The 12,681-nt window shown below is 49.0% G+C and overlaps 1 protein-coding gene across 2 annotated transcripts in view; it reads right to left on the bottom strand.

The window, feature by feature from the left end:
- Positions 1 to 10,173, bottom strand: part of PITRM1 (pitrilysin metallopeptidase 1) — a 32,086-nt gene extending 21,913 nt beyond the window's left edge. The window contains exons 1-10 of one of the 2 annotated variants that reach the window (XM_032620319.1): positions 10,093 to 10,173; positions 7,665 to 7,770; positions 5,553 to 5,659; positions 5,249 to 5,400; positions 4,571 to 4,685; positions 4,396 to 4,492; positions 3,576 to 3,736; positions 1,182 to 1,308; positions 842 to 930; positions 9 to 137 (exon numbers count right to left, since the gene is read on the bottom strand). In XM_032620319.1, coding sequence (XP_032476210.1) covers positions 9 to 137; positions 842 to 930; positions 1,182 to 1,308; positions 3,576 to 3,736; positions 4,396 to 4,492; positions 4,571 to 4,685; positions 5,249 to 5,400; positions 5,553 to 5,659; positions 7,665 to 7,770; positions 10,093 to 10,145 — 1,136 coding nt within the window. In that variant the 5' untranslated portion in view covers positions 10,146 to 10,173. The remainder of the gene's footprint in view (positions 1 to 8; positions 138 to 841; positions 931 to 1,181; positions 1,309 to 3,575; positions 3,737 to 4,395; positions 4,493 to 4,570; positions 4,686 to 5,248; positions 5,401 to 5,552; positions 5,660 to 7,664; positions 7,771 to 10,092) is intronic. The other variant, XM_032620327.1, reaches the window with a different exon arrangement.
- Between the last annotated feature and the right edge of the window lie 2,508 nt (positions 10,174 to 12,681).

The following is a 12,681-nucleotide window of genomic DNA, read 5'->3' as shown; positions in this document are numbered from 1 at the left end:
AAACGTACCCAACGTCAGGGGAAAAGTCTGTGCCGAGTCCAGATTCAATGAGGGCTTTGTAGAAGGGGGAGTTGGGGCCACTGATCAAGAGTGAAGACAGAAGGCTCAACGTGAAGGCTTCAAATGTGTCAGTGATGCTTCATTTATAAAAACGGGAGGGGGGAGAAAAAAAGGGAAACGGTTGGCCCTTATAAATGTTTTCAAAATTATTAAAATCACTACTAAACTGACACTTATTTCCCCCCAAAACTGAAATTCTACTAGAAATTCTTGCATTTCAGCTTGTATTTTAACAGTTACACGGGTAAAGAGAGTATTTTTTGATATTCAAAGCTCTCATATGCTGGAATTCTGGGGCTCCCAAACCCTGAGGCTAACAGAGCTGCACATCGCATGCTATCACACAACAGGGTGCCCAGCACTCTGACGTGCACTGTTTCAGTATAACCACACCGCCCACACGCAGATGAGACACACACAGGAAACGGAGCCATTCGGTCAGGCTGTGCAGCTGCAGAGGGCAGACACCGACAGCGCGGCAGGACCCCTTCCTGCCCACACGCCCTGCGGGCCCAGGCCTCTGGGATTAGTCTCATGTGAACAAATGTTCTTTCAAGGCCACAGTTCACAGTGCTCTTCTCACACACAGAGGCATCCCCAACCCCCAACGCTAAACCCAAACCATCCCAGACGTTGTTAAAAACACCCCACAGCTAACACTGCTGGACTCCTGAATTCTTACTGTCCACTCACTTACGCCCAAGTGGAGCGTCCCCCGCCCCCGACCTCCCAGCTACCCTGTCCCCACTGGGTCGGGAGCGTGAGCTCCACGCACACTCACTCTGGCAGGAGGAAGCTGACACTGATGGTCGTCTGCTCTGAGGAGCCCGCGGCCAGCGAGTCCGGGGCACACGTGATCTGGAACTCCCTCTGGAAGAGGACAGAGCGTGTGTGAAGGGGTTCAACCAAGCACAGGTTACCTGATGTATAAAACGGTCCACAGGATACTTTTCACTAGATTAACTTTCCTCCCAAACAAGTAACTGCTCTTCAGGCTTGAGAAGCTGTTACGTACACAGCACAGTCCACGGCATCTGAAAACCCTATTAACATATGCCCGTGCCTCCGTAGCACGTATTTGACAGGCCTGGTGACACTTATACTCTGGACCCGGCACTTACAGGCTTATCCCAAGGCTTCTGGGCTGGCACTGTGGTATGTGGCTTGATTCTCTGAAATTTACTCAGTGCTTCTTCATGAATTTGTTTCAGATGCTGTTCTAGCGGAAAATTACCATAAGTGAAGAACCTGAAATTTTGAGAGAATACCTTAGTTTATTTTAGGTTAAAAGATTAGAAATCAACACAGACGGCTTTGTGTGAACTGGAGGGTGTGGTGTGCAGGACATGACAGCCGATAACAAGCCAGTTTCCAGGCTGAAGTGAACTTCACATAGGAACACCTTTTTCCACTTAATTTAACCACAAACACTGAAGAGGCTTTTGCTCTGTTTACAAGATATGGTTCAAACAAAACACAAACTGTACAAAAGGTATTAATTAAATGTAGTCTGGCAAAAATTGCTCTTCATTTTGAATCTACTATTAAAGGTGTTTCAAAAACCAAATAAGTTGCACATTAAAAAACTTAAGACCTTAGCTACAGTAACACAATAATCCACCTAAGACTACCAAACACAATTGAATTCACAAACTTCAAATTTAGGCTACAAGTTTCAGGTCACACATGTTTTTAAGACAACATATTATTCATCCGGGATAAAGAAGACAATGACAGACTTCATCTTTGTAACAGAATGCTGTGTGAGCTACGCTTAAGGGCTAGGGAAGTAGCATCCTAAAGATCCCGTCACATCTCCCACTCGGAATTTAGAATGTGATAATCCAGGGCAACAAGCACCCCTGGTGCCATCTAAACACAGTCTCTATATGCCCGTCTGCATTTAGCTCCAGAACTCCCTGGAGAAAAGGCCAGCTATGGACTGGGGGCAGGATGAGCCTGGATTTGGGGCTGGGGCAGAAACCAGTGAAGTTACTGAAGACTAAAGACCTTCAGAAAGACAGGATGACTGTCAAGGAACTTCCTTAGGCCACAGTGGGGCAAATTTGAGCATTAAAAATTTTTATTTTAATTTCACTTGATCACACCTTAAATATACACATATATGAAAACGTTTCCATGAGGTTGTAATGATATTTAAAAAAATGAAATAATTCAAACAAGACTAAAAAAAAGTCCTTTCTGTCGTCACTGGAGGAGTGCCAGCCCCCAAAACTGGACAGCCAAGGGAAACCTCACTCCCACTGCCCACCCACCGCCTTTCCCGAGAGAACAGTACTTCTCAGGGTAAATTCTTCTTTACAGAAACCCAGCCAATAAATATAGAAGAAATTACAGAATTCTTTAGAAAATTTGCAAATCCTATCACAGGAACTGCTCCAGGCAACAATTATCACTGAACATGAGAGCCGCTCCTAGGCCCTAGGCCGTGAGGAGTGTGAATATTCTTGGGGCCAGCACGCCACCCCAGCAGACGGCCTGGGTCCGCAGGAGCGGGCTTTCAGTGGAGCGAGGTCGCCATCACCATCCCACCAGCCCTGGCATCCCCGCTGGGTGCCGCAGGCATGCAGGCATCACCTACGAGGGTGCAGGCAGTCTCTGGACCCACGTCCAGCTCTCAGGAAACACAGAAGCACGTCCGCCAATACCAGAGAAGCGGCGAGACACCCCAGAAGGCGAGAAAGTCAAGAGGGGGCCTGGCCTAACGTCTTCAACTGGTCCATGAGAATGAGGAGGGGGCATTGTCCCACTAGAAAGGGTGCTTAGGAGACACGGCAGGGAAAGGCAGTTTGTGGGCCCCATCTGATCAAACATTTCAGGGACAACTGGAAAATCAATTTGGGCTGAGGTATAGGTGGTTTTAATCAGTTTTAATCAATTATTTTTTATTTTGTTTAACGTGAAAATGCTATTATCTTATGTAAAAGAACATCCTCGAACATATCTGCATGTATCTACATATACCTATGTACACGTCCAAAGGATGAAGCTACGCGGTAAGTGTAGAGTTCGTTGTTCTACTCTTTACACTCTCCTGGATGCTTTAGACTTTTCATAATTTAAATTTTAAAATTTTGCACTTAAAATAATCTTGCAAGTATGACTTTACATGAACGCTTAATGTATTTGCAAACACGGCTATTAGCGTTTTATTATTAACAGTATCTTACACAAGCAATCTAATAGGAAGTAAATCTCTGAGGTTTACTGATGCAGCTGCCACTTTGGGGGCACCTCTCCAGGGCCCGTGTCAGCCTGCAAGGAGGACCTGCCAGCCTCCCCTGTCACCCCCTCAGCACAAAGCTGAGCTGCAGAGGAGGCAGGCGGGCAGGCCAGGCCCTCACCTTGCTGGGCGTGTGAGAGTTACCGCTGCAGACCCGAAGGAGTGTCTAAATGCACACATTATTAAGCAAACCTTTCCAAGCCGAACTGGAGAAAAGCATGACAGTGCAAGGAAAGCAAACACCTGGCACTGAGCTTCACAAGGCAGTCACCTGGCGTTGCTGGGGTGGTAGTGTGTGGCGTGGAACTGTCTGAGCTGCTCCCACGTGAGGTCCGGGATGCACAAGGGGTCCCCTCCGGAGACCACTGAGTATGTGTGGTCGGGAAGCAGGTGGCTCTGAACGTGCTGCGAGAACATCCTCTCGTTATCTGTCTTCAAGTAAAAGTACACGTGTACGTGAAGACCAACGCAGGCACTGTTCGTGTAATTCAACAAATGAGCCACATCCTGAGAGCACACCCACCAACATCCCGCAAGGACAACTGTTCTCGTGGTACATGAGGACGCCCACCGATGCATCTTTCAGCCATGAAGTGATGTTAATTAAGCTATGTATGGTTTTTTCAGGCGTGGTGCTACCGCACACTTTTAAGACCTACAGTAAAGTGTACACGTAACTTTTACACGCACCAGGAGCCAAAAAACCCCGCGACCCGCCTTACTGAGACATTCCCTTTATGCAGTGGTCTTTACCAATAACTTGATATGTAATTAGATCTGTAAACCCCACCATATACTCGGGCAAGAGAGAGTGGAAAAGACACGGTCTCGGGATCGTCAGAAACGCAGTCTTCACCTGGCTGACACCCTACAGGTCACAGGTCACTGTGGCTCCCACACCACAGCTGGGAACTGCTGACCAGCTCACCGTCCTGCGGTCCCTGCTCACAGCACTGTGCCCGCTAATTCCAGTCCTCATAGTGAGAAAACTGTGACGTGGCATGACGCCAACTAGCTACTGAGCCTATTTGTACTTCAACACTTTATACGGTAAGATAATTTAGCCCAACGTGAAAAAGGAAAACACTCACAAATGCTCCCTTCATTTCGTTAAAGACAACTCCTTTAAAGACCAAGGGCGTCTGGGGGTCATTGGGATCCTCATGTTCTAGTCGCCATCCTTCCTGCCTAAAGAGTAACAAACAATTACATGGGGACGGTGACTCTATCACTAAGGTAAAGATCAATTAACCAATCACAACATACCAGAAATCCAGTTCCCGTAAGCAGGGAAAGAAGGCTGCGTCCAAATACACGGATAGGAGGTTCCGGAAGTCCTTGGGATTTTGTGTGGAAAATGGGTACAGGGTGTAATCACTAGCTGGACACAATGAAGAGGGCGATTTTAAATACAGCAGTTGTTCCCGCAGGACTCCTCCACCTCAGCCCCGTCTCAGCCTCACGGCAGGCCTGACCCGGCAGGGGCACAGAGGCAGCAGCGCCCACTCTGGGCGGCAGGTCTGGCGCCGGGGTCACCGCGGGCCCAGAGGACGGCCTGGCCCACGGAGCGCCCACTGTGTGTGCCCAGCCGCCCCCGTCGCCAGCCTGTCACTGCCCGGCTTCCTGCAGTCACCACCCAGACACCAGCACCATCACCGCTAACCTAAGCTCCTAACCTAAGCTCCAGAGGCCGAGCTTTCTAACATTACTTCCCAAAGAAAATGGCTGTCACCTTTTCCAGACAAAACTCAGACACATTTTTTCCTAAAACTCCAGGTTTTATAATCAACCACAATTTGGCTTTCCCAAATGATTAAGCTTCTAACGTCCTCCAGACAGGGAATGGGAAATCTACCCCAGTCTCCTGAGTGCCAACACCCCACCCCTTCCCGCCATCTCAGAAACTGCGGGAAGGCAGGGCTGGGTCCCGAGACCGCGTCTCACCCGTGAAGGCGTTCATGAACGTAGACAGCGACCTGTTCAGCATCTTGAAGAAGGGGTCCCGGCAGGGGTACCTCTGAGAGCCGCACAGGACCGTGTGCTCCAGGACGTGCGGGGCACCGCTGCTGTCCATGGGGGTGGTGCGGAACTGCACACTGTGGGGACAGGGTCCACACCTGGTCAGCCACCGCCTGGCCGTGGGGAGCGGAGGAGGGAAACTCCTCTACTCTCCCTGTTAAACTGCTGAAGGTGCAGTAGATGCTCCAAGCAGAGCATCCAGATCGTGACCTCAGGACGCAGCACACACCTGAACAGGTTATTTCTGTCCTCTCTGGCCAGGTGCAAATGCTGTGCTCCCGTGCTGTCATGGCTGAGTTTCACGGCGGTCAGGGACAGCTCAGGAACAGATGTTACCTGAACCAACAAGGAAAACAGGAAGAACTCAACTCGGCTGGGAAGGCATCCAGGACGGTGACAGTGCATCCATGGCTGCAGGACCAGCTCACCTGCCTGAGGCTAAGGCAGTACTGGCAGGAACCACCATGTCCAGAGCCCACAGACCAGGAAGACAGGACCCGGGGCTGAGTACAAGGCACACCTTCTCTCCTCAATGCTCACTGTTGGCTAGGGAATTCCTGACTACGCCACAGTTAACGCTGGGAAGCAAGCATTCCCACCCCATCAGGGTGATGAGACAGTTTGCTAAGACCACAGAGCCTGCATTGAGACCCCTTCCGTCACACCAGGCTGCCCCGAAGGAGATCAGGCTTTCGCCTGGAATGTCTGTGGTGTCTCTTGCACACTTCATCTCCGGGGATGCTCAGAACAGCCCCACCAGGAGGTAAACACGGGGACGGACCTGAGCCTGGGGCAGCTGAAGAATGCTCTTGGGACTAAACTTTGCTTCTACTGGGGTTTGAGTTCCTGGCGGTGAGCTGGGGCTATCACCAGTTACTTGTTCCTAGTGGGAGGGTCCATGAGGGTACAGATCACTCCCCACAGAGGCAAACCTGTTCTCACCCCCGGTGGAGGTTGTGTGTGCGGGCGTGCTTCCGTAACTTCCACTGTCCTTGGTACTAACGCAACTGTGTCAAGGCCCCTCTCCTTCAACTGCAGCACTGCGTCATCGTAACCACCACACAGCCGTGAGAGTGACTTGTCTTCGCTGACAACTTACTGGCAGGGCAGAGATTAGAACTCGGATGTCCTGAGCCTGCTCTGGGGGGCCCTGCCACAAAAGCTATGTGCTTCAAGTGCTCTACTGATGCCCACGTAAGCTATACCTATGAAATCACTAGTCTCGAAATCATTTACACCTCAGAGTTCACAACTATACTTTGTAAGATGCGATCAATGAATTTAAAACCAGTCTGCCTCATAAACAGCTTTCACAGTAACTGTTTCTAAAAAGCATGACAGCTTATCATAAACTAAGTTTCTGATAGATTATCATAAGTAAGTTTCTACAAAACTTGAAACATACAGGAAAAGAATCAGCCTCTGAACAAGGCATTATTAACCACAACTGTATTAGAAATCCCAAGTCCCCTGAGAAGTCTTTAGGGGCCTCACAAAAGGCCCCTAAACGGGAGTCTTTAGGGGCTCTCTCCCACAGCCATGAACCCCTCTAAGTGGCTCAAAGCTCCTGGACCCTGCCTTGAACACTCCCTGCCCCGGTGCTGGGCCCGCTCCCATTTCCTGGAGACAGATGGCGGCTCTCCTTTCATGCTCTACAAACCTGTCCCCACCCAGCGCCCAGCAGCCCCCTCTCCTGCGTCTTCCTCTTGCTCTCTGCACCTCAGCAAGCTGTTCCTTGTCTTGAAGCTGCACACGTGTCCTTCTGACTGTGAGCTGCTTGCTTTTGTTTTCATTAGAGTGTCAAGCACAGTGTGAAACCAGCAACCAGTCAATTATATGATGTGCACTGTTTTCAATTATAGCATTAAAGAAAAAAACAATGTGAAAGTTTAAGCCAAACAAAGCAATAACAAAATAAAATCCATTTTTACATAAACTTAAGTACCTATAGGCCCACAATCTCTTTTCTATAATCCTGAAACCCAAATGGCTCAAAACCAGAAAGATTTTGCCCAAGTTTGGAGCAAACTCAGCCGATGGTGAAACTTGACATGAATAGATGTGGGGCCTTCAGTCTTCATTACCGGTCACGACTGATGCAGAAACAAAAATGAGTTCATTTACTTTCTGAGCTCTGAAAAGATGTGAGGCGTCTAGGGGTTCAGGGAAGGCGTTAGGGATTTGTACTCATTTAAGAGTCAGAAAATCCCTTCATTTGCAAAACTCCGCTCCCTTGAGCACCTACTGTGAAACAGGAGGAAGCCAGGTCCTGGGGACAAAGATGAAAACTCCTGCGGTCTCTGCTCTGGGACCTGACACAGGAAGAGCACACAGGGCCTACCTGGCTGACAGTGAAGCCGTGGATCTTCTCTCCGACCCGGTACCGCAGCAGCGCCCTCTCACAGGCCGTGGTGCTCGCCCACCTCCATGCTCCGAGGCTGGCGCTGCTATGTTTAAGGAAAATAATCAAAGTTACATAATTTGCAGGGAGACTGGCTAACATAATTCAGCAACATAATGAAAACGCTGTCATGGGATAAAGAATTCAAAGAAAAATGAAAACCTGCATCTTCTAAACACATTCCAGGAAATTTCCATTAAAGTTCTTTCAGTTTTATCTCAACTCATGCAACGTCAACTAATAAATAAATGTTGAAAACCTTTTATTTGTACATGTCCATAAATAACTATAATACAATTATAACACCCATTTCCCTTGTGTAAAAAACAACTCATGTCAAAATCACAGTATCCGGGCTTCCCTGGTGGCGCAGTGGTTGAGAGTCCGCCTGCCGATGCAGGGGACACGGGTTCGTGCCCCGGTCCGGGAGGATCCCACATGCCGCTGAGCGGCTGGGCCCGTGAGCCATGGCCGCTGAGCCTGCGCGTCCGGAGCCTGTGCTCCGCAACGGGAGAGGCCACAGCAGTGAGAGGCCTGCGTACCAAAAAAAAAAAAAAAATCACAGTATCCCAATAAACTGAGTCTACAATAAAGTCCCATTACGTACCTACCAAATGGGTGAAAACCAAGAAGTCTAGTTATTACCAGGGAGTCACACACAGCCACTGGGTGTGCACACTGAGTGGAGAATGCGGAAGAGCACTGGCCTTATTCAGATTAGCAGTTCATTCCCCTGGATGTATGTGCCCTGGAGACCTGCGCTCATGCCCTGGCGCGCGTGCCCGTACGCGCGCGCGCGCGCACACACACACACACACACACACCACATACACCATTCCCAAGAGCCCCAAACCCCAGCGGCCCAGATGTCCAGCAACAGAGAACACATAAATTGTGGACTATTTAGTTGATAACTTAGTCCTAAGAATTAATGGACTACAACTACATGTATCAAAGATGTGGGCACATGATGCTAAACCAAAAAAAATTACAAAGGACAGACACAATATTAGTCTAAACAGGTACTGTTCAATCAGGTAACGCTGTAGCGTGGGAGTATTGATGGATGGTAAAAACACAAAGAAAAATAAGGAGGTTATTTCTGTAAACCAGAAGGGCAATTTCATTTAAGAGGGAGGAGAATTATGACGTATGATGGGTAAGGAGCAATCTTAAACTGGGTAATGGTGACACAGCTTATTTTTAAATAATTTTTGTCTCACCTGCATTATACGTTTTATGGTGTTTTCTACATTAACGATGTATCCCAAAAATATTTCTTTTATATAAGATAAGCACACAATACACTGACTCATTCAATATCAGGCAATAGTACAGGGATGTTCTATTAACAACCAACATTTCCCTCCCCGATTTAGCCACTCTTAGAATTATGAGATAGAGGATTTTAACCCAAAACACCAATAAGGGCAGCCCAACAACAGACACCCCCCTGCTCCCTCCCCTGGGCTAACAGCAGCTAAACTCCACCACAAACTCAACAAGATTCTGTGAATTAACGTGACACTAAACAACTCATCTTTCTTTAAACCGTAAAATGTTGCAATATTTTACAAGCTCAACAAGATTCTGTGAATTAGCATGAAACTAAACAACTCATCTTTGTTTAAAAAGTAAAATATTGTCCAATTTTACAAACTCAAAAGACATGATACTTATTCATGGTTTGCAGCCAAACACACTCTTTTACCATAAACCTTCTCATTAAACACAATGCTCCTCCACTCCCGGAGGCGCCACTCTCATCAAGGCCGCAGGTTAAGTAAGCGCAGGTGCGGAGCCTGAGGCCTCCCTGCCCACAACTACACACAGGGGAATGGAGCTAACGCCTAATGAGACCCGTAACTGCCGCCTACTTTTATTCTCGCATTAAAATCCACACCAACCACAGCCTGCACGCAGGGCCACCGCTCTGCGAGGCCCGGAGAGAGAGGGGTCAGGCCGGGTCCTCCACGGCTGTACCCCAGTCTTTCCTGGCTGCAGCATCCCAACCCTGGTAACTGGACAGGAACTCCCTTCCTCTGGGGGAGGCCACTGGAAGGGATGCTCTGCCATCCCGACGGGCTCTCGGAGCGAGGTCCCGGGCGAGGGGCCCCGGGGTGCACGAGCCACCAGACGAGGGGGCCGGGAGTGCAGGAGGCCGCAGCAGAGGGGCCCCGGGAGCCCCAGAACAAGGAGGTGAGGTACGGCACCCCGGACCAGAGAGAGACCCCGAGGCCTCCAGCACCCGCCCGCCCGCCGGGCTCCCGGCGCCCTCGCCGCCCACCTTCCCTCCCCGCTTCACTTTCCCTTCCGCTTCCTCGCTCCCCATAAACTTCCCCCTTTCTTCCCCCACGCCGCCTCTCACCGGCCGTTCAGCCTCCGCAGCAAAACCCCAGCTCTGCACCCGCTGCGCCACATGGCTTGTGACCGGCGCACCGCCGGCCGTGACCCCACTTAACCCGACGCACGGCGCGGGGCGGGACGAGCCGGCCTCCACCGTATTGGTCAGTACTCAAGGCGACGGCTCCTTCAATAGGCTGGCGAGGAAGGGGGCGGGCCCCGCTACGGCGGGGCGGGACTCGAGGGCGGGGAGGGCGAGGCGACGGAGAGGCGGGGCTGAGAGCCACGGGCAGGCGTAGGGAGGGGCGGGGCCTGCGCAGGGGAGGGGCGGGCGTGTGCAGGGGAGGGGCGGACTTACGCTGAGCCAGGTGAATTGCGTGGTCCTCTGGCCACAGGTGGGCGCTGGTTTCTGGAATGGAGGTTGTGCGTACTCAGGCGTCCGTTAGCAGGTCTCGGGCGGTGAAGTGAGAAGGGCGTCCAGCTTCAGGCTCCTTTCGGGTGCCCTAGCCCCGGGCTTTGGAGCTTCGTGGATAAGGTTAGAGGACTGCATCACCTGCTTTGCACGGCCACGATTCCACGATGTCATGCTCTTACTTACGAACGGTCCCAACCAGAATACCCACAGCAAACCGCAGGGCAGCTCCCCACCGGCATTTCGTGCCTGGGGGGACTACACACGTGGCCTACTCGAACCTAAGGGAGTGGCTCCAGGAGGGCAGAGCATGAGTGGGTGGGCCGGCAGGCGGCTGTGGGCTGTCAAGGGCATTTGGGATTAAACACACCTGGGCAAGGTATGGGAGGGACTTGGAAGAATGCAGGACCCGAGTCTGACCTCAGAGCTTTTGTTTCCTCCATTCTCTGGACTTCCGCATCCCCTCCCCCATCCCGGGACTTCAAAGGGACTCATATCTCCCTGACCTTTCCTCCAGGTTCTAAAGAAAGAACACTAAGTAGACAGGTGCAATTGATTTGAACACGAAACGCTTTGACAGCAACGTAAAGGGTAATAAGGCAAGGAAAAGTCACCAAAGTCTACAAAAACCTCTCCACGATGCAGAGGAGTCTGTAGTTAACCTCTTATTCAGCGGAGAATCCAGCTGAACCAGGACAAACAAGGGTAATGATGAGAAGGTACGGACACAAACATACTCCGTGCAAATACCTTTCCTCTGATGAGAATTTGGGTAATAAATGTTAGACCCACAACATCTCTGTGATCTTTGGGGAGACAGTTGGGTGTTATTAACCCTGCTGTGATTGTGCAGGAAAGTGAGGCACTGGAAGGTTCTAGAATTTTGATCTCTGAAGAATAAATGCTACATAAATCCACTAATTGCCACTTAGTAGAATGTTTCCACAGGATAAACCTCACTGATGGCTGGCCCACACATACACACTAAGAATTTATACATAATTATGTTTAGCAGCACCAACATAATATTAACATTCATATGTAATCTCAATTTACATTAACACAAATCTTTGCAAGGTAGAAGAGAAACATCAAAAATTGTCTATGCAATATCTTGTTACAAAAAAAAAATCCTATGTTATAATGAAACGTTGTGTTAGTAAGATTAGCAAGTGAGCATTCTCAGAATAGACTGTGCCTGGGACATAGAAAGGCAATCAAGCAAATATCGGAGTGTCATGTGTAGAATTGTGTCTCCCCAAAAAGATATGTTGAAGTCCTAACCCCCAGAACCTCAGAATGTGGCCTCATTCAGAAATAGGGTTTGTACTGAGGCAAACAATTTAAAATGATAATCCAATATGACTGGTGTCCTTTTAAAAGGGAATAGTTAGGCACCTTGACACACACAGGGAAAGACCACGTGAAGATGAAGGCAAAGATTGAGGTGATGCTTCTGCAAGCCAAGGTACCTAAGGATTACCAGAAGCTGGGGGAGAGCTATGAACAGATTCTCCCTCACAGCCTCAAAATGAACCAATCTGCCAATACCTTGATCTCCAAATTCTGGACTCCGGAATGATGAGACAGTAAATTTCTGCTGTGCTAAGCCACCCAGTTTGTGGTACTTTGTTACAAATCCCTAGCAAACTAATACCAAGATGTCAAGGTTCTTTTACCTCCAGAAGAAAAATATGAAGTAGTTTAACTGAATATGTTGTTTTCAGGATTTCATGTCATCGATAAAATGCATGCTTTTGCAAATCCCTTATTTCTGAATTCTTCATAAACAGCAATCAAGTGATGACTGCTGGAAATGCAAAGTAAGTGTCTCCAAAGTTGGCATGAAGGAAAGGTATAAAATGTTAACAGACTCAGTGCTGATAACATGAAATAAGGGGAAACAGCCTCAGACTAAAACCCAAACTGCAATCCTAGCACTCTTTTATTTTTTTCACTCAATAAATGTTTATTCTGTGTCACCTGTTTGCAACCACTGAATATTTCTACCGATAAGTTTGCATAAAGCATTTCATCTTTCTGTTGAGCTTGTAAAACCGGGATTGTCTGTAGAGAAAGAGGTCCCAATTTTCTCTCAGTTGACTTTCAACCCTATGGTCCTATAGTTTTGTCATCTTAGGTCTTAATTTTGACGTTGGTCACACACTGACTTCAGTCTTCTGTTTTGTCTGTTTAAAATGA

The sequence above is a fragment of the Phocoena sinus genome, chromosome 2, assembly GCF_008692025.1.
Source record: "Phocoena sinus isolate mPhoSin1 chromosome 2, mPhoSin1.pri, whole genome shotgun sequence".
NCBI lineage: Eukaryota > Metazoa > Chordata > Mammalia > Artiodactyla > Phocoenidae > Phocoena > Phocoena sinus.
This window is presented reverse-complemented; position numbering and strand designations above follow the sequence as displayed.